At 36.3% G+C, this 22,988-nt stretch overlaps 1 protein-coding gene and 1 pseudogene across 1 annotated transcript; one reads left to right on the forward strand and one right to left on the reverse strand.

Annotated features, from left to right (window-relative positions):
- Positions 1-1,750: 1,750 nt before the first annotated feature.
- LOC149226135 (G-type lectin S-receptor-like serine/threonine-protein kinase SD2-5 pseudogene) lies at positions 1,751-2,521 on the reverse strand (annotated as a pseudogene).
- Positions 2,522-10,587: 8,066 nt separating this feature from the next.
- Positions 10,588-11,355, forward strand: LOC149226136 (UDP-glycosyltransferase 73D1-like). The gene has a single exon (XM_089380116.1). It carries the CDS (start codon positions 10,588-10,590, stop codon positions 11,353-11,355), a length of 768 nt encoding a protein of 255 aa, XP_089236242.1.
- Positions 11,356-22,988: the final 11,633 nt, after the last annotated feature.

The raw sequence follows: 22,988 nt of genomic DNA on the forward strand, positions 1-22,988 counted from the left end.
TTGAGGAGCAAGGAAACTGTTAGAGTGTTGTTAAAAGAGAGTACATTACGTCTTAACATGCAGCCACAAGAGAAGTCTCAGACGATTGTGGAGGAGCCACGATTGGTGAAGCAACTTCAAGAGGTTGTGGAGCAGCCACAACTGGGGAAGCCGAGAGGAGATAGAGTGGAGGCATCCACTCATGCAGAGACCTCAAGTAGGGGAAATTTCGAGCCAAGTGGGTTGAGGGATCACATGTAGCCATACCTCTAGGTGAGAGGTGGGGCGATGTGAAGTGATAGTCCCAAGAAGGCTGAAATAGGGGCAGGATCCTTGAGGTACCTAGCCTCTTGGATTAGACCTTGCTATGGGAGCCCCGACGACGAGTAGCTCCAATCTCATTGTATCTTGGAAAGTGAATTATCAGCTGGAAATTTGGAATACAAAATCAAGGTAGCCAAATTTTTTATATTTTTCATAAATCACGCAATTCTTGCTATGGTTTTTGGTATTCAATATTCAAGCGGCCTCGTATATAGTTGTAATATTTTAATTCCTCTAGACTCTGATATTTTATATATCACTTCTGGCAACATTAAATGTCCCATAGTAATGTGAATATTTCTCACAATTAGGGTTGGAATTTGATAAATTTGATTGTATATATTTAATTAAAATATTTTAATGGTTAATTATAAATGTATAGGTTTAATTGAGTTGATTTTAGATAAAAACAATTTTTTTTGTAACCAAGCAAAGTATTTGTTGGACACCTAATCCTAAATGGGTTAGTGTGGAAGCCGAATAGACCAAAGCAGTCCAAGAGACCTTGGGATCTGAAACCCAAGAGTCACGTATTGTACTAAAATATATCTCATGTTAATAAAAATTGTACTTGCATGTTTTATCTTTTATATTTCTGGTTGCCCATGTGTGTTTAACATGGTATCAGAGTGGGCGATCTCCTACCCTGCTCCATTGTGAGCCACCTATTTCTGTGGCCTTTGTAAACTAATGCTCTCCTCTTGATTATATTTTTCTGAGCATTTCTTAGAATAGAGGATGTTACCTCTATCAGCGCTGCCATTCCTCTGTTGTGAGCAGTCCTGGCCCTCTGCCATATTCTTTTCAAGCGCTGCCTTATAACGCCTCTGTCACCACTGCGCTCTGTCCATAAATGCCCCATTTAAAAGCGCTGATCCATCTGCGATTTACTATTATTGGCTATCCTGACTGCCAAGCGTTTCATGATAATTACGCTGCTCCTGTAGCTGCTCCACCTGCATTTAATACGTTTCTCTCCGCATACGAAACGCTCCTTCACCTAGCGCTATTTGTGCCATTCTTTACATGCGCCCTCTGTCTTTTACTGTCCTGGCCTGGTTTGAAACGTTTAAGCGTTGGCCTGTTCATTCCATTATACCCTTCAACGCTGTGTGTTCATTCCATTGAACGTTGTCCAGCGCTGCCCTTACTGTCCTGAAAGGAATGCTGTCTGACATTGAACGCTGTCCAGCGCTACCCTTACTGTCCTGAAAGGAACGCTGTCCAGCGCTACCCTTACTGTCTTGAAAGGAACGTTGTCTGACATTTGAACGTTGTCTGACAATTATACATGAGAACGATTGAAACTGAACGCTGTTCATTCCATGGATGTTGTTCATTCCATCGGTGCTGAGCATCAACAACAGCACACCGCCTATCATAACCGCAAGCAGGAATAGCAAGGATTTCATCATCGAGGGACTCTTTTCTTAACATTCTTTTGTGCTCATCCACCATAAGTCTGCTGCTGCGTGCTCCTTGCAGGCGAACTCAAACCCATCTCTCTGCAATTAACAGCCATTGAGAGCGCCCAAGCAGGCAAGTAACACTTATCGGAATCAGCAACCTTCGTGTAGTTCTTTCGCCCTCCAATAATCTCGAGAACCACGATTCCAAAGCTGTACACATCGCTCTTCTCAGTGATGGCGCATTCCAGAAGCCACTCCGGGGCAAGGTAACCGGGAGTGCCTCTCATGGTGGTCACCACGCCGCTATCTTTTCGGCTCATGAGCGTAGCCAACCCGAAGTCAGAAACCTTGGCCACGAAATTCTCGTCGAGGAGAATGTTTTGAGGCTTTACATCCAAATGAATGATCTTATACCGGCATTCCTGATGTAAGTAAGCCAGGCCACGGGCGGTGCCCAATACGATATTGAATCTAATGGGCCAAGTCAGGAACCTTATCTTACTCGCGTCGAAAAGCCATCGGTCCAAGGAGCTATTGGGCATGTGTTCGTAGATGAGGATCTTGTGAGATCCCTGCGAGCAGAAACCCAACAGTTGCACCAGATTCCAGTGATGGATTATGCCCAATATCGCAACCTCTGAGTAAAATTCCTTCGCGCCTTGCCTTGCGATCTCCAGTCTCTTCACAGCTACCATCGTCCCATTTTCAAGCACGCCTTCGTACACTGTCCCGAACCCGCCGGATCCCAGCACCTTCCCAAAACTTCTTTTAATTGTCCTAATTTCTTTGTACGAGAATTTCTTCGCCATCACTTCGGACATACTTGTTAAGTTGACTAAGGAGTACATGCCAATTTACGAATGTAAGACTACCAGACTTTGCCAAAAGGCAAAGGTGCCCACTATCTCTCTTTAAATATGCCAAGAGCGAGTGGAGAGTTACTGTGCAAAATGGAATTGGTAATGAAGTTGTGGTGATCGTCGGTGATATCGAGAGAGAAGCAACAGAAATTTATTGCCCTTTGACTCAGGCGTATCGAGGCTGCCAAGGAGATTGCTTCCAACCTTTCTCGGAGCCCTAATGTGGTCTACTTGCCCTCTGGCAACAACATGCTCTTGGGCTTGAACCCTTCGCATTGAACACGAGGCTACAAACTTGTATTTTCTGTGGTTGTTTCAGTTGTACCTGTGCTTGAAATCTTAATGAGTATAGACTATTGGAAGTGATGTTTGGTGATGTACCTCTGCTGTAGAGGGTCTCAAACTTCCTCATATCACTGGATGTGTGGTTGTATATATATGGAAGACACTCCATATTTATTTCTCTGTCTTGGAGCTGAATACATTGCATATATTACCACTGTGGTGTTTTCTCTGTAATGATGGAGCTTCTTTGATGTTATAACACTTATCTACAGCCACTGTTCTTCCTAACATTTGTTGGTATATTCTACTTCAGATCTCTGTTATTATTAGAGTTGATATATCATAGGTATATGTAATCCATTCCTGTAGTTGAAGTTCGAATTTCAAAGAAGGAAGAAGTCATTTAGTTGTGCATCCATACAAAGTGTATCTTGGTATACCTGAGCATTTTAAGGGTGAAACATATCTATTGTATCTGTGTTGGAAGGACTTTGAGCCTCTCATTCTTGCTGGACACAAATCTATTAGTGATTGGCTAAATTCTTAGCTGGAATTAGTTGAGTGCCTTTTGAATACCTTCAGTGAAGTTTTTTACATCATTGGGGTCATTTCCAATAAAAAAAAGGGGGTTGAGATTCTTGGATTTATTATTGAAGGAAGAGGTCTCCATTGCGGGTATTCGCGGATTTTTTATTCTTTTTGCATTCCTGAGCTTCCAGAAGGGATATAGAGGCAAGTTCTATAAAGTTTGAAGGAATCAGCTACGCAACTTAATTTAAAAAGTCTAGTCAGATGTGAAATTTCTACAGAATTTAAAGAACAGAATCTCTGAAAGTCTGGTATTGGACAATGTATTTTTCAAACTGGTATTCTTAATTTTTGAAATCTTCAATAGCTGGGGTTTGTCTAGACTTGCTATAGTCTCCACTAGGATTGTTGAGTGTTCATTTCTTTGTTGAGACAATGGCTAGATTTGATGATGTATTAGAGTTACTGAATACACTAATACACTCCACTATTGGTGGGAAGGTAAATGTTAGCAAAGACACTCTTTGTGACATTCAGACCTGCCTGCATGATGCACAAGAAAAGATTGATTTTTTGCAACTAGAATCTCAGTTCCAGCAAGATGAGCTCCAACAGATTTGTCATTCCAAATTTTTTTCTGCTCAAAACAATATGTTGTTCAAGGTTAAACCAGCAAGTGGTGAAATTAGTAAGATTGAGGTTGAATCAGATCCAGAATCCAATAAAGCAGCAGTTGTACATGCAGATGCAGAAACTCAGTCTGCACTTCCCAAGCCCATCATCAGATCTTGGGAACAGCTTGTCCACAACAAGCACAGAACTGGTCTTGGATATGACAAGGACTTGTCCTTTCATATTCCAGACTATGCCAAGCCCATTCAGTTTCAGAGTGCTGGATTCATTCATGACAGTTCACTTGCTCTTCATGACAGTTCAGCTTTAGTTGTTCCAGACTCTGCCCCTCTTCCACAGCAACAACAATAGATCGTGAAATGCCAACACTGTGACCGAGTTGGCCATTTGAAAGATCACTGTTTTGATCTTCATCCATGTAAGCACTGTCATAAAACCAGCCATTCTTCACACAGATGCTTCAGAAACAAACGTCCTGCAAGAACAAAGATTCATCTTGGATGGATCGCTTCTTGGAAATGGGCATCAACAGCCAAGAAGATATTCCAAACACATGTCAGAACTTGTTCCAGAATATTGAACAGTCTTGCAGTTGAGTTTTCTCCATCTTCTCACCTTGTATCTGACAGGGGGGGAAATGATGGTCATCTACAAGCTTCAAAGTCACATCAAGCGAGCCTGAGCCACAACCTGCCACACCAGTTTCAGAGTTGTAGCCAGCGACAAAGATGCCTGAACATGCCTTCAGTTGGCAATCTGGGACACTTCCTCTAGCAGAAGACTTCAGCTTCTTGCCAGCTTTGGAAGAATTCCAGGAACACAATTGAGAACACTTCCTCTAGCAGAAGACGCCAGCTTCTTGCCAGCTTTGGAAGAGTTTCAGGAATTGCATTAAGCATTCCAGAGTTGTTGGTTATCCTTAAACCATCACAGGTTGAGACTTCCCTTTTCAGGTTGAAGTTTTACCTTTTATGCGGGGTGGGACCTCCCTTTTATGGTTGAAGGTTTCCCTCTTTAAAACAATAGGATCACTTCCTCTAGCAGAAAACTTCAGTTTCTTGCCAGTTTTGGAAGAGTTCCGGGAACTGCACTAAGCGTTCCAGTGTTGGTGGTCATCCTTAAACCACTGCCCTTTATACCAACATTTCATAGAGCACATTCAGCCTAGTGCTGCCATGCATTTTTTGCACATTTTGTATTCCAGCTCTCTTCTTGGACTCATACATAACCCTTCGGATTAGGGGGGGGAATGTTGGACACCTAATCCTAAATGGGTTAGTGTGGAAGCCGAATAGACCAAAGCAGTCCAAGAGACCTTGGGATCTGAAACCCAAGAGTCACGTATTGTACTATAAATGTATATCTCATGTTAATAAAAATTGTACTTGCATGTTTTATCTTTTATATTTCTGGTTGCCCATGTGTGTTTAACAGTATTATTTTTAGTTATGACAAGAAGTAGTTCCTTCAAAATGGTTTATTATGTTTTTAGTTAATTGTCATTGAAATTAGAAGCAACTATTCTATCTATCAATCTAAAAATTTTATGAGTGAATCTTCAATTATATTTTGTTTCTTATACTTCATTCTCAAAAAAAAATTCTTAATGTTATTTAGAATTGGAATTTTAAAAATTGTTAAAATAAAAGCAATGATAAATTTTCAAGAAAAATGGATATGGATATCTTTCACTTTATTGCAATTATATTTAGTATTGAATATTGTTATATGTGACTTATATATAACAAAAGAAAAGGATTTTACACTCATAAACCTTGGCATAAAACTTAAAATGAAAAACATGAAAAGCAAACCATCGTCATCGTTGATCTCTCAGACACTTAGTCAAATTTGAAATTCCAAGCCTCTTCACTATGGTTTTTAATACCTGTCATCTCCACCACACATACAAAACATACAATAACAATGACCAGTCAGAGGAAGTCAAATTTCATACTCTATTTTTCTACCAAGGCTCGCTATAATGAATAACACAATTCTTGTTACTGTATTTTATGACCGTCATTTCCTAACCTTACGAAACATACATTTACTAGTCTGAGAAAGCTACCTTTCATACTTGAAATGATTCTAGTGGAGTATTTATAAAATGCCTTTGGATTCATAGGAGTTTGATCTTGTATCTTATCCTCAGATTTTATTTTAGTGGAAGCAAAGGAGTTTGATCTTGATTTTATCTTAGCGTGGTCGTTGTTAGCGATATAGAGAAACCCGAATCCGGCTCTGATCAGGTAGATTTGAGCATCAATTTTATAAGTTATTTGGTTCTGTTAAAGATAGCTAATTACTCCCCAACGCAGAGTTGTCTAATTTGAGCATCAATTTTAGCAGTTATTTGGTTCTGTTAAAGATAGCTAATTACTCCCCAATGCAAAGTTGTCTAAATTTAGAGTGCCAATTGACTGAGTCAAGTGTGATTGCGTTTGAGTTCAATCTTATTTTGACAAAGTCAAATTTGGAGTGTGTGCATGTTGAAGCTATATTGAGTGAGTTGCTAGTTGAAAAAGGTTAAATACCCCTCACCGGGCATTGTAATCATCAAGTTGTATGTGAGCAATAAAAGAATCGAAACTCATGTGTTTTGTGTGTGTGAAATTTTGTGCCTTTCCAACAGATTGGTATCAAAGCCGAGGAAGGATTACAAGATCTGAGGAGCCAATATAGCTATCAAGAAGAGGGAAGAAGACTTACGATTTTTCAAAAATCGTGAAGGGAGACCATCACAGGTTTTATGTGTCCATTGCAGGTCGTGAAGTTTAAAGGTGTGAGTATAGAATGTGTGTCCTTCAGAGGATAGACCAGATCAATGAAGCATAGGTATAAAAAAAATAGATCAACCCCAAGTATAGTGTTTGTGTTTCAAAATATTGACTAGATTATTCTTGTGTATATAATGTTTGCATTTTAGAAGACTCGTTGGATCAATCCACACTGGAAAGATATAGATTGGATTATTACTGAGTATAGAACGCCAAATTTGAGCATCTCAATAGCTGAAGGAAAAGCCCCTAGTATAGAATTCCAAGTTTTAGCTTGTCTTCACCAAAGGCAATTAGTTTTTGTATCCTTGGTCCTTCTTCTAGTTTAATTTTACCTTCACATGTTTCTTTTCACCTCCACATCAAATGTAGTAAACATAGATATTGCAAATTTGACATTTACAATTTGTCTTTTCTAATCCTTCACAAAAGTAAACTATGACCACTACCCTTCACAAAAGTAAACTATGCATATCTCACAATCCCACTCCAAAGCACAATTGAAATTCCTAAGATTGCGTGTTTCATACTATGAGTTTTAGTTAACTCGAAAACATAGAAATTTGTGTCAATATCTTTGCATTGCACTACAATCAATGGTAAATTAGGTTTAACTAACGCCTAAACTTGATGGGAAGAAAATTTCCATGTATCTATTTGTTTAGCTTCACCAATCATCTAAGCCTTCATTATTAATTTTCTAGAGATTGCAAGTAAATATGCATGATTATAACACAATTGATTAAAAAGAAAAAATAAATAATTATTGAAAATATAATGTTTATTTGCCAATGATTCGGAATTAATACTTGAATATGCTTCATGAATAACTTGAAATCTCATTTTTGTAGCTTCTAATGTTGTTGCATATTTAGCTACCATAGAGTCTTTACCATTGAACTTGTCTAGATGACAGGGTATAAAAAATGAAAAATAACGAGAATAAACTCAAATAACTCCGTATGAGCTTATTTCATCAATTGTGTGAAGGTTCCACATACTAGTCATAGGGAATCCCTATACATTTTTAAATTGGAAGGAATTATATGTAAACACCTTTGAATTTGAAAGACCATGCTCATAATTCTATTTATGATATTTAAAATTTATGATTTCTAAATATCATAAAGTCCAAGCGAGTCCATTGCTTCTTGTGTTTAAAGTGCAAGTAGCTTTCAAAAGGAAGTTGGCCACAAGGGACAATAGCAAAGATAAATACTTGTGGATCTAATAGTCATGTCATATAGATTGATAGACATTTTTAATAATTTAAACATTCAAATAAATTGACCAATTATTGTTTATAAATTTCATTTAGAGAAATTGAAACCTTGACTATTGCCTAGATTACAAAGTGTACCCAATATTACTTTTAACTATCATTTTAAGGTACACACCCATGTTCATTAACCCAAAATATTATATTCTTATTATTATCATATATTTTCTCTCTCAATTTATGTGACCTATTGTGACAAGTGTAAAATAAGATGATGTACCTATAGATTTTGATAAGTAATGTGTTCACATTACTTCTATCCTCGTAGTTGTGCAACCTATTGTGACGAGTAAAATAAGATGATCTATTTGTAGATTTTGATAGGTAATGCGTTCAAAATAGGGCGGGCCTGCAAATTCTTGCAAAGTTAGTTGGAAGGTTTCAATGCTTTAGGGACCATGACAACAATGGCAATTATCAGCGTATGGGGATCAAAACACTATCTTGGATTTTACTTGGGATTTAAGAGCATAGAGGTTTGAAGAAAAAGATATAGATAATTAATTCCTTCTTAATTTCAACAATTTATTTGTAAGTGGCCAAAGATGGTTCAAAAATCTCAATTTGTACCAAAATTATCTTCTACAAACACAGTTTGTGGAATAAGTGGCAAAAAAATGATTCAAAATTCTTAATATGTATCAAAAATATCTTCCTACAAACACATTTTGTGGACTAAGTGGCAAAAAAAAATTCAAATTCCTTAATATGTATCAAAATATCTTCATACAAACACATTTTTTTTTTGTGTGTTTTCTCCAATTAAAAATAGCTAAAGTTAATTGAAGTCAGTTACGTATTATATAATAGGGATAACAAACCGACTCCTCTAAAATAACTGTGTCCCATCCTGGCAAGAAGATCAGAGTCAATCCAGCTGTGATCAGGAGACTTTATAGACGACCAATCTAGCTAGCCATTCCTGTCGGGAAGCCAAGAAGACTCGACCTAAGCACCTTTAGCCTGCCAAGAGGTATGCGTAATATGGTCATTGGCATCTTGAAGAGATCTGTAATCCATCTTTTCATTGAGTGGTTGACACGTGTTTAGGGGTGGCACTTATGGACGAAGTTTGGAGGGGGCACAACTTGTTAAAAAACCAGAAATTTTAAACTGCAAGCAACTATTGTATTTATGGTTGTAAAGCTCCAATCTCATGGTATCTTGGAAAGTCAATTATCAGACTGTTCCTCGAACTTTGCAGTACGAATAAAGGTAATCAAATTTGCTATATTTCTAATAAGTCACGCAATTCTTGCTACTGGCCTTTGGTATTGAATATTCACGCTGCGTAAGTGGTATATAGTTTGTCAGATTTTAATGGCTCTGGAATCTGATTTCTTATATATCACTTTCTGTAATGTTAAATGTTGCATAATAATGTGAGTATATTGTAAGTTTGGAATGGAATGTGATGTTTAAGGAATAAAACTTTTGAAACATCAATCAGAAATTTAATAATAATAATAATAATACAGTCCCATAAATTTTTGAAACATCAATCAGAAATTAAACAAAGAAAATTAATAATAAATAAATTATAAATTTGATTCGCTGATCATGTCATATAGTCAGTTAAATTTTTGAAACATCACACATGAATTAAAATAATAATAATAATAAATGAATTATTAATTTGATTGACAGGTCATGTCATACAGGCAGCAACAATTTGATTTTAATACATTTTATTATATATTTTATTACTAATTAAACTATTATAAATTTATAATTAATAAAATATTAAATAATTAACTTTTACTAACTAAATATTTTCAAAATTTACAATCTATATAAAAATATCTTTCATTACCATATATATATACATACCCTACCTTACCAAACCAAATTTCATATTCTATCTTCGTAACCAGTCTCGCTATATGTCACATGAATAACACAATTCTTGCTAGTGTATTTTATTACCAACATTGCCCAAACCTTACGACAAATACAACGACCACTCTGAGGAAGCCACATTTCATAATATTTGAAATGACTTTAGTTGAGTGCCTATGATGTGCCTTTGAATTTGCGGTAGGAATTTGATCTTCATCCCATCCTCGGGATTTGATTTGATTTCTGTGGAGGATCTGCTTTTGGATTTAAATGGTATTAGTCTAATCAGCATGAGAAATTGTCTTCCAAGTTATGGAAATTTCTATTTTTTTAAAGGAAATTAGGTAAAAAATTTTGTAAATTCAAAGAAATTTAAAAATATTTTAGATGTTTTTATGGTATTGAATCCATTTTCACCATCAAAAATACTATTGAAACACTGTTTAAAAAAAAAAAAAATTACCCAGATTCCAAACATTTATAGTTCTTCCCGCAATTCTCGCCTCTCCACCTCCGTACATGCCTCCCCCACAATTCTGTGTCATCGTTGTTAGCGATACAGAGAACCCGATCCGGCTCTGGTCAGGTAGGTTCTGAGCATCAATTTCATCAGTTATTTGGTTCTAGTTATTATTATTGCACTTCTACGTATGGGAGAAACCAAAGGCCATATGGTACTCGTCCCATCCTTGGGGCAGGGCCATCTCATTCCATTTCTGGAACTGGCCAAGCTACTAGCCTCGCAGGGCCTGGCGGTTTCATATGTCACGACTCCGGGGAACGCCAAAAGGCTCAATCCTCAGGTCGAGTGCTCGAATCTGGACATCCGGCTGGTGTCTCTACCTTTGCCTCCCATAGAGGGAGTGCCCGCGGGAATTGAAAGCACTGACAATGCCCCCGTCAATGTTATCCACGCACTCTTTGCTTCATCCCACAAGATGTCTGGGGTGTTCGAAGAATGGCTGGATCAGCAGATGGGTAGTCATAATGAGGAGGGCGCTCAGAATTTCACTCCTTCGACTCCTCTTCCAGTGTCATGCATCATCACCGACATGTGTACGGGATGGGCTCAAACATCCGGAGCCAAGTTCGGGATCCCCACAGTGGTTTTCTACACGACAGGGGCCTTCAGCATGTCTGTCATGCTCTCCATCTTTAACCACACGCCGCAGAAAAGTGTGGAGGGAGACGAGGAGTTCTTCGAGGTCCCCAATCTCAGCTTCACCTTCAAGCTGCGCAAATCGGACATGGCTGTGGCGTGGCGGGATCCGGACTCTCATCCTCTGTGGGGGTTCTTCAAGGAGGAGCTTAACCAGAGCATGGAGGGACGGGGAATACTTATTAATACGTTTTACGAGCTCGATTATTTGGGAATCGATCACATCGCGAACCTCACGGGGAAACCCGTTTGGAGCATACTTCCCAGGTGTAGTCTATAACGCAACTTTTTGAAAGTCTTTCCGGTGGGTTTTTCCGGTCAAAATCCGGCAGGAATTTATTGGAATCGAAGTTTGATAGCTAGTTTCTGCACAATGAAAGCGTCGCAGGGTTGATAGCTAGTTTCTGCACAATGAAAGCGTCGCAGGGTTGATAGCTAGTTTCTGCACAATGAAAGCGTCGCAGGGGTTTTCGAGGGTGCTGAATCCAAATATGCAGTGAAAAAACCATTTTAACTGCAAGAAATCAAGATTTAACCTCAATTTCTTCCGCTGGATTCCGTCACCGGAATCTCCAAAAAGTCGCATTATAGACAACTCCATTCTTAATTGATTAATTTGGACAGCTGTATTTTTAATGTAAATCTACTTAGATTAAAAAAAAAGGCCTGCCCATTCAATACATTTCCATTTCCATATCAAATAAAATGATATTATATCAACTTTTCAAATAATTAAAACAAAAACATAGATTCAATTCTTTATAACAATAATAATAAAAAATATGTAATTAATTCAATTCTTAATATAAAATGGATGTCATATTTAAAAAATATTAATAGTAATTAAAAATTCAATGCTAATTTTTTTTTTTTTCACATGTGGTTCACGGATACCCATGGTCAATGGGCAGCCGCTACGTCCACGGTAAGAACTGGGTAGGTCATACCCCGAAGGGGAGCACTCATACCCCGAAGGGGAGCACACCCCTCGGCCTATGCTGACGTGACCCCAAGAGCTTTCGGGAATTGACCCTGTGACCTCCCGATTGGCGAGACACTGATTTGATCGATTGAGCTAACTCTTGGGGCAAAAATTCAATGCTAATTATAAATAAAATATTTCAATATATAAAATTAAGTAATGTTGAAATGTATTTAAAAATATATTAAAAGAAAAAAAACTTTAATGTGAACAATGTAATCTATAACTAATATCTCAATATTAATGTTAACTAAATTATTTCAATGTCAATAATTTGTATATTATATATGGTTTATAATAATAATAATAATAATAGTAATAATAACGTCTATACATAATATAAAGTAATTGAAATATTAAATTCTTATTGTCATAGCATTTCAAGTATCATTATTTTACACCTTGATGTTTTTTATTCAATGTTAATTTTGAATGGAGCAAATAATTGTTGGAATTGCATGTTTAACCTAATTTATTCTATGTATTCAAGGGGTAGAAACCATTTATGCATTCAAAAATAGAATTTAAAAAATGAAAAATTATATAGAGGGATGTGATATTTGGACGCTCAACTTTTTTAAGATTTGCACTATATTGAACTATAAAAAGGTTTGCACCTCAAGATATTTCATCCCTCTTGGTCTAACCATGGATCTATACTAGTTTTATAGCCCAATAAGAAGGTAATGTGTAATTCCGTATGTGCTCAACTTGGGGTTGACAAGTGTCTCTTTTAAAATAAAAATAAATTATTCTTTACATTAAAAATAATATAGGTTATACTCAAAATAAAATATGAATATACATATTTGGTTAGTTTTATCTAAAAGTATTATAAAATGTAGTCTCATTCTAACTATGTTTGCTTTATTGGTTGTAAACTATGCTTGCTTTATTGGTTGTTAATATTACAACCCAATACAAAGGAGATATGTCTTACTCTCCTTTATAAATAAAATATTTCCATGTTAATATTAAATAAGATAATTTTATATCAACTTTTAAAAAATTTATAGTAATTAAAACAAAAAAACTAATTTAGATAAATTAGATAAGTAACTAAACCATTTTAATATCCATGTTAACTAATTTATTTTAATATCAACTTTAGAAAAAAATATATAAACATATATATATGAACCCAATAAAATATTTCAATGCGCAAATATAAGAAGTGATTAAAAATAAAAAGATTGAAAATAATATGGAAATGCATTTAAAAATATATTAATAAAAAACAAAAATTTTAATGTAGACAATGTCATCATAGATGAAGTTTGGTCATGTTAATTAAATGATTTCAATGTTAACAATTTACATCTAATAATAATAATAATAAATAAATGTCTACATCCTATAAAGTAATTGAAAAATAAAATTCTTATTAATATAGCATTTTAAGTAAGATAATTTTAAAATTCTTTTAAAGCAATTAAAACAAAAACAAAAACAAAAAATGATATTATTTATATTTTCATATTTCAATTGAATATGTAAATAAATCTTTTTAATATCATTAATTAATTATTAATTTTTTGTTAATATAGCATTTCAAGTAAGATAATTTTAAAATTATTTTAAAGTGATTAAAACTAAAATAAAAATAAAATTGATATCATTTATATTTTTATATTTCAATTGGATATGTAAATAAATCATTTTAATATCGTTAACTAATTATTAAATTCTTATTAATATAGAATTTCAAGTAAGATAATTTTATAACTTTTAAAATTCTTTTAAAGTGATTAAAACAAAAAATAAATAAGGTTGATATCATTCATATTTTCATATTTCAATTGGATATGTTATTAAATCATTTTAATATCGTTAATTAATTTATTTTAATAACGGTATAAATTTATATTAACAAGGATCTACCAAGAGTGAGAGGGTTCAAATCTCATTATATGCAAATCTCTTTTTAGAATATATTTTACTAAGGTAACATTAAGACACACACATTATATATATATATATATATATATATATATATATATATATGTAGACACACACGCTTTATGTCTAGAGAGAGAGTTCATATTGAAATATATTAGTTACTAGCAAATTCACGAGATGTTGCAAAGGAAACTTCGTAAGGCGATAGCATAGGAAAGAGTAGCAAAGAAGAAATAAGATTTGATATGTTATGTGATTTAATTGAATATTTAAATTAATATCAATTATTTTATTTAAAATAAAATTTTGGGTTGGGAAAATTGTTTGGATAAAGAAATTGGTTTTTTTATTTTTGTCTTGGCTTATATGATCCAAAAATGGATCCTCGATAACCCTCTAAGTCTTCAAAATCTTTAAAAAAAATCCAAAAAAAAAAACCATCGCAAAAGGAGAAGCTTTGGAAATATCGGATTACACTATCGGAAGGCAAAACCATAGAGAAAACATTGAAAATTGGGCCTATCAGCAGTCAACAGAGCAATGAACAGGAGTCGTCGGATCTGGATGATCAACGGTCCAGATCCGATTGGCAAATCGCAATCGGCGAACATCGAAACATGTTATATGATTAGTGCGATCGCGATATCGCAACCGGCGGTTACAGTGGAGCGCACATTAAATGGCCAAGGTATGTGCGATATGCGATTCCGATAAGTCGATCGCAATATCGCATCGGAGTTACGCAACGACGCAGGTATATATATATATATATATATATATATATATATATATATATATATATATATATATATATATATATATATATATATATATATATATGCGATGTGATAGCCGGACCCGACGGGGCTATAAGTGGTAATTGATATATTTTAAAAATCAACCCAAAGGCATTTTCTATGTAATTTCGCATATTTCGTTTAATAAACGAAAAGCGAAGGAATGCACCGATGCAATGAATTCGGACCCGAAGGGGTTCCTAAATACAAATGTATATTATCTCAAGTCCGCATAAAGCCATTTTTGCGATATTTTCAATGTTTTTAACGTATTAGAAAAATAAAAAGGGAAGCCACGGGATGGGCATTGCGACTTGCGATAAGCGTTTTCAAGCGGACCTGATAGGGATATAGTGCGCATTTATGAATATTTGAAGTTCAGTGAATAGTGTTCTCTGTGGATTTTTTTCTGTGTTAGTGTATTTTCCTATGTAAGCCGAGAATGCCAAAATTTGTGGATTTCAAAGGCCCAATGGCCCCTTCCATTACAGAATAGGTGGCCACCATCCTGAGGGCATTTAGCAATGATTGCTAACGCTCAGAGAAGGGATTTGAGTGGACAAAGGCTGGAAGATAGGTAGCCTGGGAGGGAAAATGAACCGACAACGCCGATTTGGCTTAAAAGCCACAGAACGATAGAGACAAAAGGTGTTGGTTGCTGAGGTTGTTGTTGGAGTTGTTGATGAAACCGAGCAGAAAGCAGAAAGGAGCTAGAGCCGAAGAGCAAGAGCCAGAGCCAAAGCCGGAAAGCCAGAGTCAGAGCCAAGAACCAGAACCAAGAGTCAAGAGCCAGAGCCAAGAGCCAGAGCTTCAAGAGCCAGGGGATAAAATGGTGTCTGAACCCACTATTTCTGTGACAAATAGTAGGAGTTGAGCCCAGAGCTTGTAAAAAGGACCTGCCATAATCCCAGAGAGCCTAGTAAAGTTGACTAGAGCTTAAGGAGACGTAGCCCAAGAGTTTTGGGTGAACTCCAAATTAAATTGCTGTCTTATGTGCTTGTTTTACCGCTGCATTATTTATTGTTGTATGTATTTATCAGTTTCAGCACATCAACTTACATCACAACAACAGCAATTAAAGAATATAATCTGTTAAAAACAAATACCAGCATACACTAATATTTTCAAGCATTTCCTAATTCCGCATTGGTTAATCAATAAGACTTGGGAATATTTAAGCTTTGAAAGTGGGAGAGGTTCTTGTAAGTTGGACAAGAAGCCTAAGTGCCCCATTTTCAAATCAGGTGGTATCAGAGCCTAAGTTTGATTAAACCCACCTTCAAAGAAGGTTATATCAGAATGCTTGATTGACAAAGCAAAGATTGCTTGTCTGAAAGGTGTTTGAACAGTAAGAGGCTGATTGTATGCTTGTTTTGCAGACTGACTATTTTCTGAGTTTGCAGAGGTAAAGGGAAAGCTACTGATAGCTCAGTCTGAGAAGGACAAATAGGAAGAAGGGCTGAAGGCATTCTTCTATCCCAAGGACCTCAAGGCAATCCTTAAAGCATAAGAGGTTTGTTGCAAAAGGTTGCTGAAATAAGCTCTTTGTTAATCTTGTTTGAAGTTCTTTGTTCATTAGCATAATGACAACTTCCTCAAGTGTATCCTCGAATTCTTCCTTCTTCATCACAAGATTTTTTGATGGAGACTTGAAGCAGGACTTGTTCATCATGATGGACAAGGTGAGAGAGATGTATGAGGATGGAAAAAAGAGCAACATACTTAGAGAGCAATTGAATTCCATGAAGGAAGAGAAGCAGATGCTTTCTGACAAATTGCAGGAAATTGGAGAGGCAACTTCATATTGCAAATATGAACATGAAGAGGATGCATAAGTTGGAGTCACAACTCTTTGTTGTCGAAGAAGCCTTGGTCAAGTATCAGCTTGAAGAAGAGGTAAACCATTCCATTTTGTCTTCAAATTCTTCTAAGAATGCTTATATTGGTTCTTTTGAAAAACATACTAGAGGCATAGGTTCCAAGCTAATGTCTAAGATGGCTTATGAAGGAAAGGGCTTGGGAAAGCATGCACAAGGTATTGTTGAACCAATAATGGTTGAAGAAAGGCCTAAGTATTTGGGTCTTGATTATGGACAGTATTATGGAGAGAGTTCCAAAGCTGCCATGAAGGCCATTGAAACAGCTCCAAGAAGGGGTTGCATTGCAGAATGTGAAGGTTGTATTCAAGAGGAATGTAATGGCTTGAAACGTCATTTTCAAGATGCAGGTGTTCAAAAGCACACACTTGAACCAGAGAGTTGTGGAAACCCTAACAGCCTTGAAAATATTGATGGTGTTCCAAAGGGAGCCACTTCTTCATTTGCTTCACTTCCTCATGAAGGCAATAAAGGTGAAAGAGAAAGGTATAAATCTAGTTCTAATCATATTCCTTTTGATTTTGCAAAGCATGGTAAATTTCCACATAAGCATGGGAAAAGAATTGCATGTCCTTTTTGTGGTTTGGATAACCATCATGTTTCTAGATGTTGGAAGAGAATGGCCACATACAGGAAACTTTTGAAGGAAAAGAAGCAAGCAGCTAAAGGTCCATTGGACAAGGCAAATCATGATGTCAAGAGGGTGCACATGTGTTGCACTTACTACCATAAGCAAGGGCATCTTGCTAAAAGGTGTTGGACTCTGAATCCAACAATGCTTCCACCAAAGCTGAAGAAAGTGGAAAGGGAAGATGGTAGAAAATGGAAAGGAAGTTTCCATGAATGATGTGCTCCAGAATGATTCACATGTTGATGCTGATGTGTAGACAAAGGAAAGACCTTTGGACTGGATTGGTAAGAAATGGTTAGAGTTCTTTCCCAATTAAGGATTGCATGTCTATTGGTGCATCTATTTTCATTTCTTGTTGATGAGATGCAAGTTGCAGGTTTCTACCAAGATGGTGAATGGAAAAGATTGAGTGGGAGACTCACTTTGTTGCTACAACATTATATTTCATTTCAGCTTGAAAAGTACAGTGTGCTTAAGTGAAAGTTGAAGGATGAAATGCATGCATAAGCATGATGTGCATGAACACAAGGATGTTGAACATGCATGAGTAATTAACTTAAAGGGTTGATTGCTTTGTTGTAAACATGCATGTGATGTAATATTGACTTTAGAAAATTCGATTTAGTCTCCAAGATGGAGATAGTGATGAAATGTTCACCTTTTGAAAAGAGTCCTAATGGTCCTTTTCTACATGCTTGACTGGAAGGGTCATTTGTTTTAAAGGCATGTTTTGTGGGCTTGTTGTGTAGTCCATCATTTGTATGCAAATGGAAGACATGGAGGTGTACATAAGATGTGAAATCTGTTTCTTTGTTGAAGCAGGAATTTAGTCCATCCAGTTGTTATCTGTATGCCTGTTGTTGTTAACAAATGTTGTTGGCAGCTTCTCAAACAGGTACCAATGGAAGTTTTGTGGAGCAGATGTACTTCACATTTGTTGAGCCACCTTGGATCAATGATCAAAGAAGAGAAGCTCAAACTACCTTCTATAACCATTTCAGCAGGAGTTCTGCAGGAAGGCAAGGAGGAAGACAGTTCTTCCCAGGAAGCCCTGCCCATCCAAGAAGGGAAGTGGTCAGAAACTTTGGTTCAGAGGCACTATGTAAAGGCAAGTGTAGGGAGGCTGAAATAAGAGGGTGAGTCACTCTCATTTATTGTTCAGATCAGTATATCAGTCTTTTGGAGACCGGAAGTTCTCTTAATGGGAAGGCGTGATCCAAAAATGGATCCTGGATAACCCTCTAAGTCTTCAAAGTCTTCAAAAAAAAAACCATCGCAAAAGGAGAAGCTTTGGAAATATCGAATTACACTATCGGAAGGCAAAACCATAGAGAAAACATTGAAAAATGGGCCTATTGGTGGTCAACAGAGCAATGAACAGGAGTTGTCGGCTCTGGCCGATCAATGGTCTAGATCCGATCGGAAAATCACAATCGGTGGTGGCAGTCAGCGAATATCGAAACATGTTATATGATTAGTGCGATCGTGATATCGCAATTGGCGGTTATAGTGGAGTGCACATTAAATGGCTGAGGTATATGCGATATGAAATTGCGACAACTCGCATCGCAATATCGCATCGAAGTTACGCAACAGCGCGACGATATATATATATATATATATATATATATATATATATATATATATGCGATAGCTAGACCCGATGGGGCTATAAGCGGTAATTGATATATTTTAAAATCCGCCCAAAGGCATTTTCTATGTAATTTCGCATATTTCGTTTAATAAACGAAAAGCGAAGGAATGCGCCAACGCGATGAATCCAGACCCGAAGGGGTTCCTAAATACAAATGTATATTATCTCAAGTCCGCATAAAGCCATTTTTGTAATATTTTCAATGTTTATAACGTATTAAAAAAATACAAAGGGAAGCCACGGAATGGGCATTGCGACTTGCGATAAGCGATTTCAGGCGGACCCAACAGGGATATAGTGCGCATTTATGAAGATTTCAAGTTCGGTGAACAATGTTCTCTACGGATTTTTCCCGTGTTAGTGTATTTTCCTGTGTAAGCCGAGAGTGCCAAAATTTGGGGATTTCAAAGGCCATCGCGTTACAGAATAGGTGGCCACCATCCCTGAGGGCATTTAGCAATGATTGATAAAGCTCAGAGAAGGGATTTGAGCAGAAAAAAGCCGGAAGACAGGGAGCCCGAGAGGGAAAATGAACTGACAGCGCCGATTTGGCTTAAAAGCCACAGAACGACAGAGACAGAAGGTGTTGGTTGCTGAGGTTGTTGTTGGAGTTGTTGTTGAAACCGAGCAGAAAGAAGAAAGGAGCCAGAGCCAACGAGCAAGAGCCAGAGCCAGAGTTGAAGATCCAGAGTCAGAGCCAAGAGCCAGAGCTTCAAGAGCCAGGGGATAAAATGGTGTCTGAACCCACTGATTCTATGAAAAATAGTAGGAGTTGAGCCCAGAGCTTGTAAAAAGGACCTGCCATAATCCCAGAGAGCCTGGTCAAGTTGGCTAGAGCTCAAGGAGACGCAGCCCAAGATTTTTGGGTGAACTCCAAATTAAATTGTTGTCTTATATGCTTGTTTTACTACTACATTATTTACTGTTGTATGTATTTATATATCAATTTCATCACATCAACTTATAGCACAACAACAGAAATTAAATCATATAATTAGTTAAAAACAAATACCAGCATACACCTATATTTTCAAGCATTTCTTAATTCCGCATTAGTTAATCAATAAGACTTGGGAATATTTAAGCTTTGAAAGTGGGAGAGGTTCTTGTAAGTTGGACAAGAAGCCTAAGCGCCCCATTTTCAAATCATTATAGTTCAACCTTTATTTTTTTATTACTTGAATCACTTAGCCTCTGAGGTTCCCATGAGGACCGAGGGTTCTGGAAGTAAGAACTTACTATGCTAATTATAAAAATTCCTATGCAGAGCATTATAAAATGTTTTTATTAGACTATTTTGATTTATCTTGTCCTATACTATATATAGGTTGGGGTTTGGCAGGTTTGGCCCTACCCCTATTTTTAAAAGAATGGTCCTTATATATTTAATGGCAAATTGAGTGATATCCATTCATTTCTTTGGATTTCACTAAAAATCTATTTTGTTTGATTGAAATTGATGTCATTTGTTTCAACTTAATTGAAATATATTTCCATTTATTTGGATAACATTAAAATGGTTTTCCATCTTCTCTAAAGTGACACTAGCCATTAGAGACAAGGAACAAGCTTTGAAGTTCACAAAATAAGATATATATTCAGCAACAATTCTCTGTTGAGGATGGGAAAGTGGCTAAAGAGGTATCAACATTTGTTTCAACCTCTTAGTCCCATTTTATTCTCCAAAATCTCCTCATATTCCTTCAAACAATCAATGAGTCTCATTCCACTTTGTTAATTGAGTACACCAAATCTGATATGCAGAGTTCCTCCAACAGTGACTCCCATCCCTTGAATATTAGAAATTTTCACAAACATCAATTTCATCTCTACCTCGGAATTCATTATTAAACATCAGTAATGGCATACCAAGTTTGTCCTATGGCCCTTCATTCATCAAAGTAAAGCAGTTGGATGATACTCAAAACTTTGGGTCATTATACAAGGAGTCTTCATCGAACAATTCACAAAGCAATTTGGTATCACATAATGACAGGTGCCCAATATACCTCGACAATGTTGCAGTCCATAAAATTATATTGAACACAAGAAACCCATCAAAGAATATTTCATTTACAAGGACCTCGACCTCTTTGTCATCCTTTGGAAGGCTTAGGAGTTGTGATGTGTACAATGTAACGCATGGACAAAAGGTGTCTCTTATTTTCTTCACCTCACAGCTTCGTGCAGAGCTAGAGATGCATGAGATTGGTTGATTTTTTTTTGACAAGGCTCATTACATAGACCCTAGAAGTCATGACACCACTGGCATGGTTTTAAGCTCTTCAACATTTGATGTTGTTTCCTTGGATTTTATAGTGATGAAGGCAACCTCTGATATTGAGATTATTTTTTGATGCACCTGGGATTCCATAGAACAATATGGAAATGTAAAGTGGACCAAATTTATATCGAATAGATTTCTAAATTATTGATGCATTATGCTTAACACCTCATATTTTTCCTTTATAGTTTTGTTATTTGATTGATTAGTGCCAAAATTTTGAGACAAATTTTGTATTTTGGAAAAGAGCTACCTTTTGGTTTACTCTTTAAAACAATCAAGCAAGTGTGTAGTTGTTAGCATAAGCTCTCGCTAATTTCAGTGATTGTAGCAAAGGCAGAAACCAATGCTCTAAGAATTAAAAAAATTGTTTTGCCCATATGGATCTTAGAGGATCCCTCTTGTGCTAGAAGTATTGGGATTTCCTTTCAATGTGTCATCAAAAAATAATATGCATCACTATTGAGCTAGTCACCAATGATAAAATTCTAGCTTAGACAATTGAAGTTGCTAACTTAGTTTTGAAATTTCCTTTCCATTTGTTCCTTGAAACATTTTAATAAGAATATGAAATTGTTGGAACTCAACCTCATTTGGATTTAGATTTTGAGTTCCCAAGATATTCTATTGATGGCTTAGAGATGATTTAGGTAACATATTTCTTGTGTTAATTGTGCTACACCTAGGTTTGACTTGCTTGTCTTTAAAAACAACTTTGTTCTTGGAGAAAATTGAAATAAAAGACCAGTGAAACAGAGAAGAGGATCCTCTCTTCTTGTGTCATCTGACGTTTGTGTAGGCCATAGGTAGTCTGTTTATGGGTTCCATAGTCCTCCATTTTTTTAATTAATTTATTTATTTTTATCTATTTTGGAAAATGGAATAACTAAAATATACTACATCATATTGCCTCTTCCATTCCTTCCCTCCATGTGTTATTTAATTTTTCCAGCACTATGTTTTTTTTTTTTTTTATGAGCAGACACGAAGACAAAAATTGTACCATGTTGATTGACTTCATTACCTTACAAAAAAATTGTTTATGTAAGAAAACCTCTTCATACTTTGAACAATTGTATTCAGGTTACTTCCCTATCCGAGAATAAATTATTTTGCAAATCAATATAGTATAGTGGAGTTGAAAACTTTTTTGGATAAGAAGAATTTGGTTCCTTTGTTAGTTGACCTGGGTCCCAGAGATTGCTTAGGCAGAGATATAATTGAGAAGAGAGGAGAGGTTTGGGAGAATCAAGGGGGTGATATATTGATGTTGTATGGCAGAGATAAGAAGGAATGGAAGGAGGTTGTGGAGGGGCTAACCAGGGTCGTTGATGAGTACGAATTGGAAGCACATACTGGGAATTGGAGGCTTTGTGTTATGAGGACAGTTATCCTATTGGGCACCATGCTAGGGAGGAGGAGTTTCACAAAGAGAGAGAAGTTAAGGAAGGTTGGGATCGAAGGTGATGAGTATCCATTTTCAATAAATGCAAGATTTGTGGGTAGACAGAAGGAGCTTCTAGAGTTGGAATTAATTATGTTTTGGAAAATTGTCATGGATGGTAATGATGATGATGGAGTTTTGGACCTAAATATCAAACCAAGGAGGTATGCTCTACCCCTGAATGCTTGTTTCCAGCTCAGCATGGTAGTGGTGTAGCTGCATTCGGATTAACAACCTAGTCACCATTGATATAATAGAATATCATATTATAACAACAATGTCTTAGTTAGAAGCAATAGGAGAGCACACATTATTTCCTTGGAAATGAATACACACACACATTGT

This window comes from Pinus tabuliformis, chromosome J (genome assembly GCF_031772625.1).
Source record: "Pinus tabuliformis cultivar Carrire ecotype Pingquan chromosome J, CPIR1, whole genome shotgun sequence".
Lineage (NCBI taxonomy): Eukaryota > Viridiplantae > Streptophyta > Pinopsida > Pinales > Pinaceae > Pinus > Pinus tabuliformis.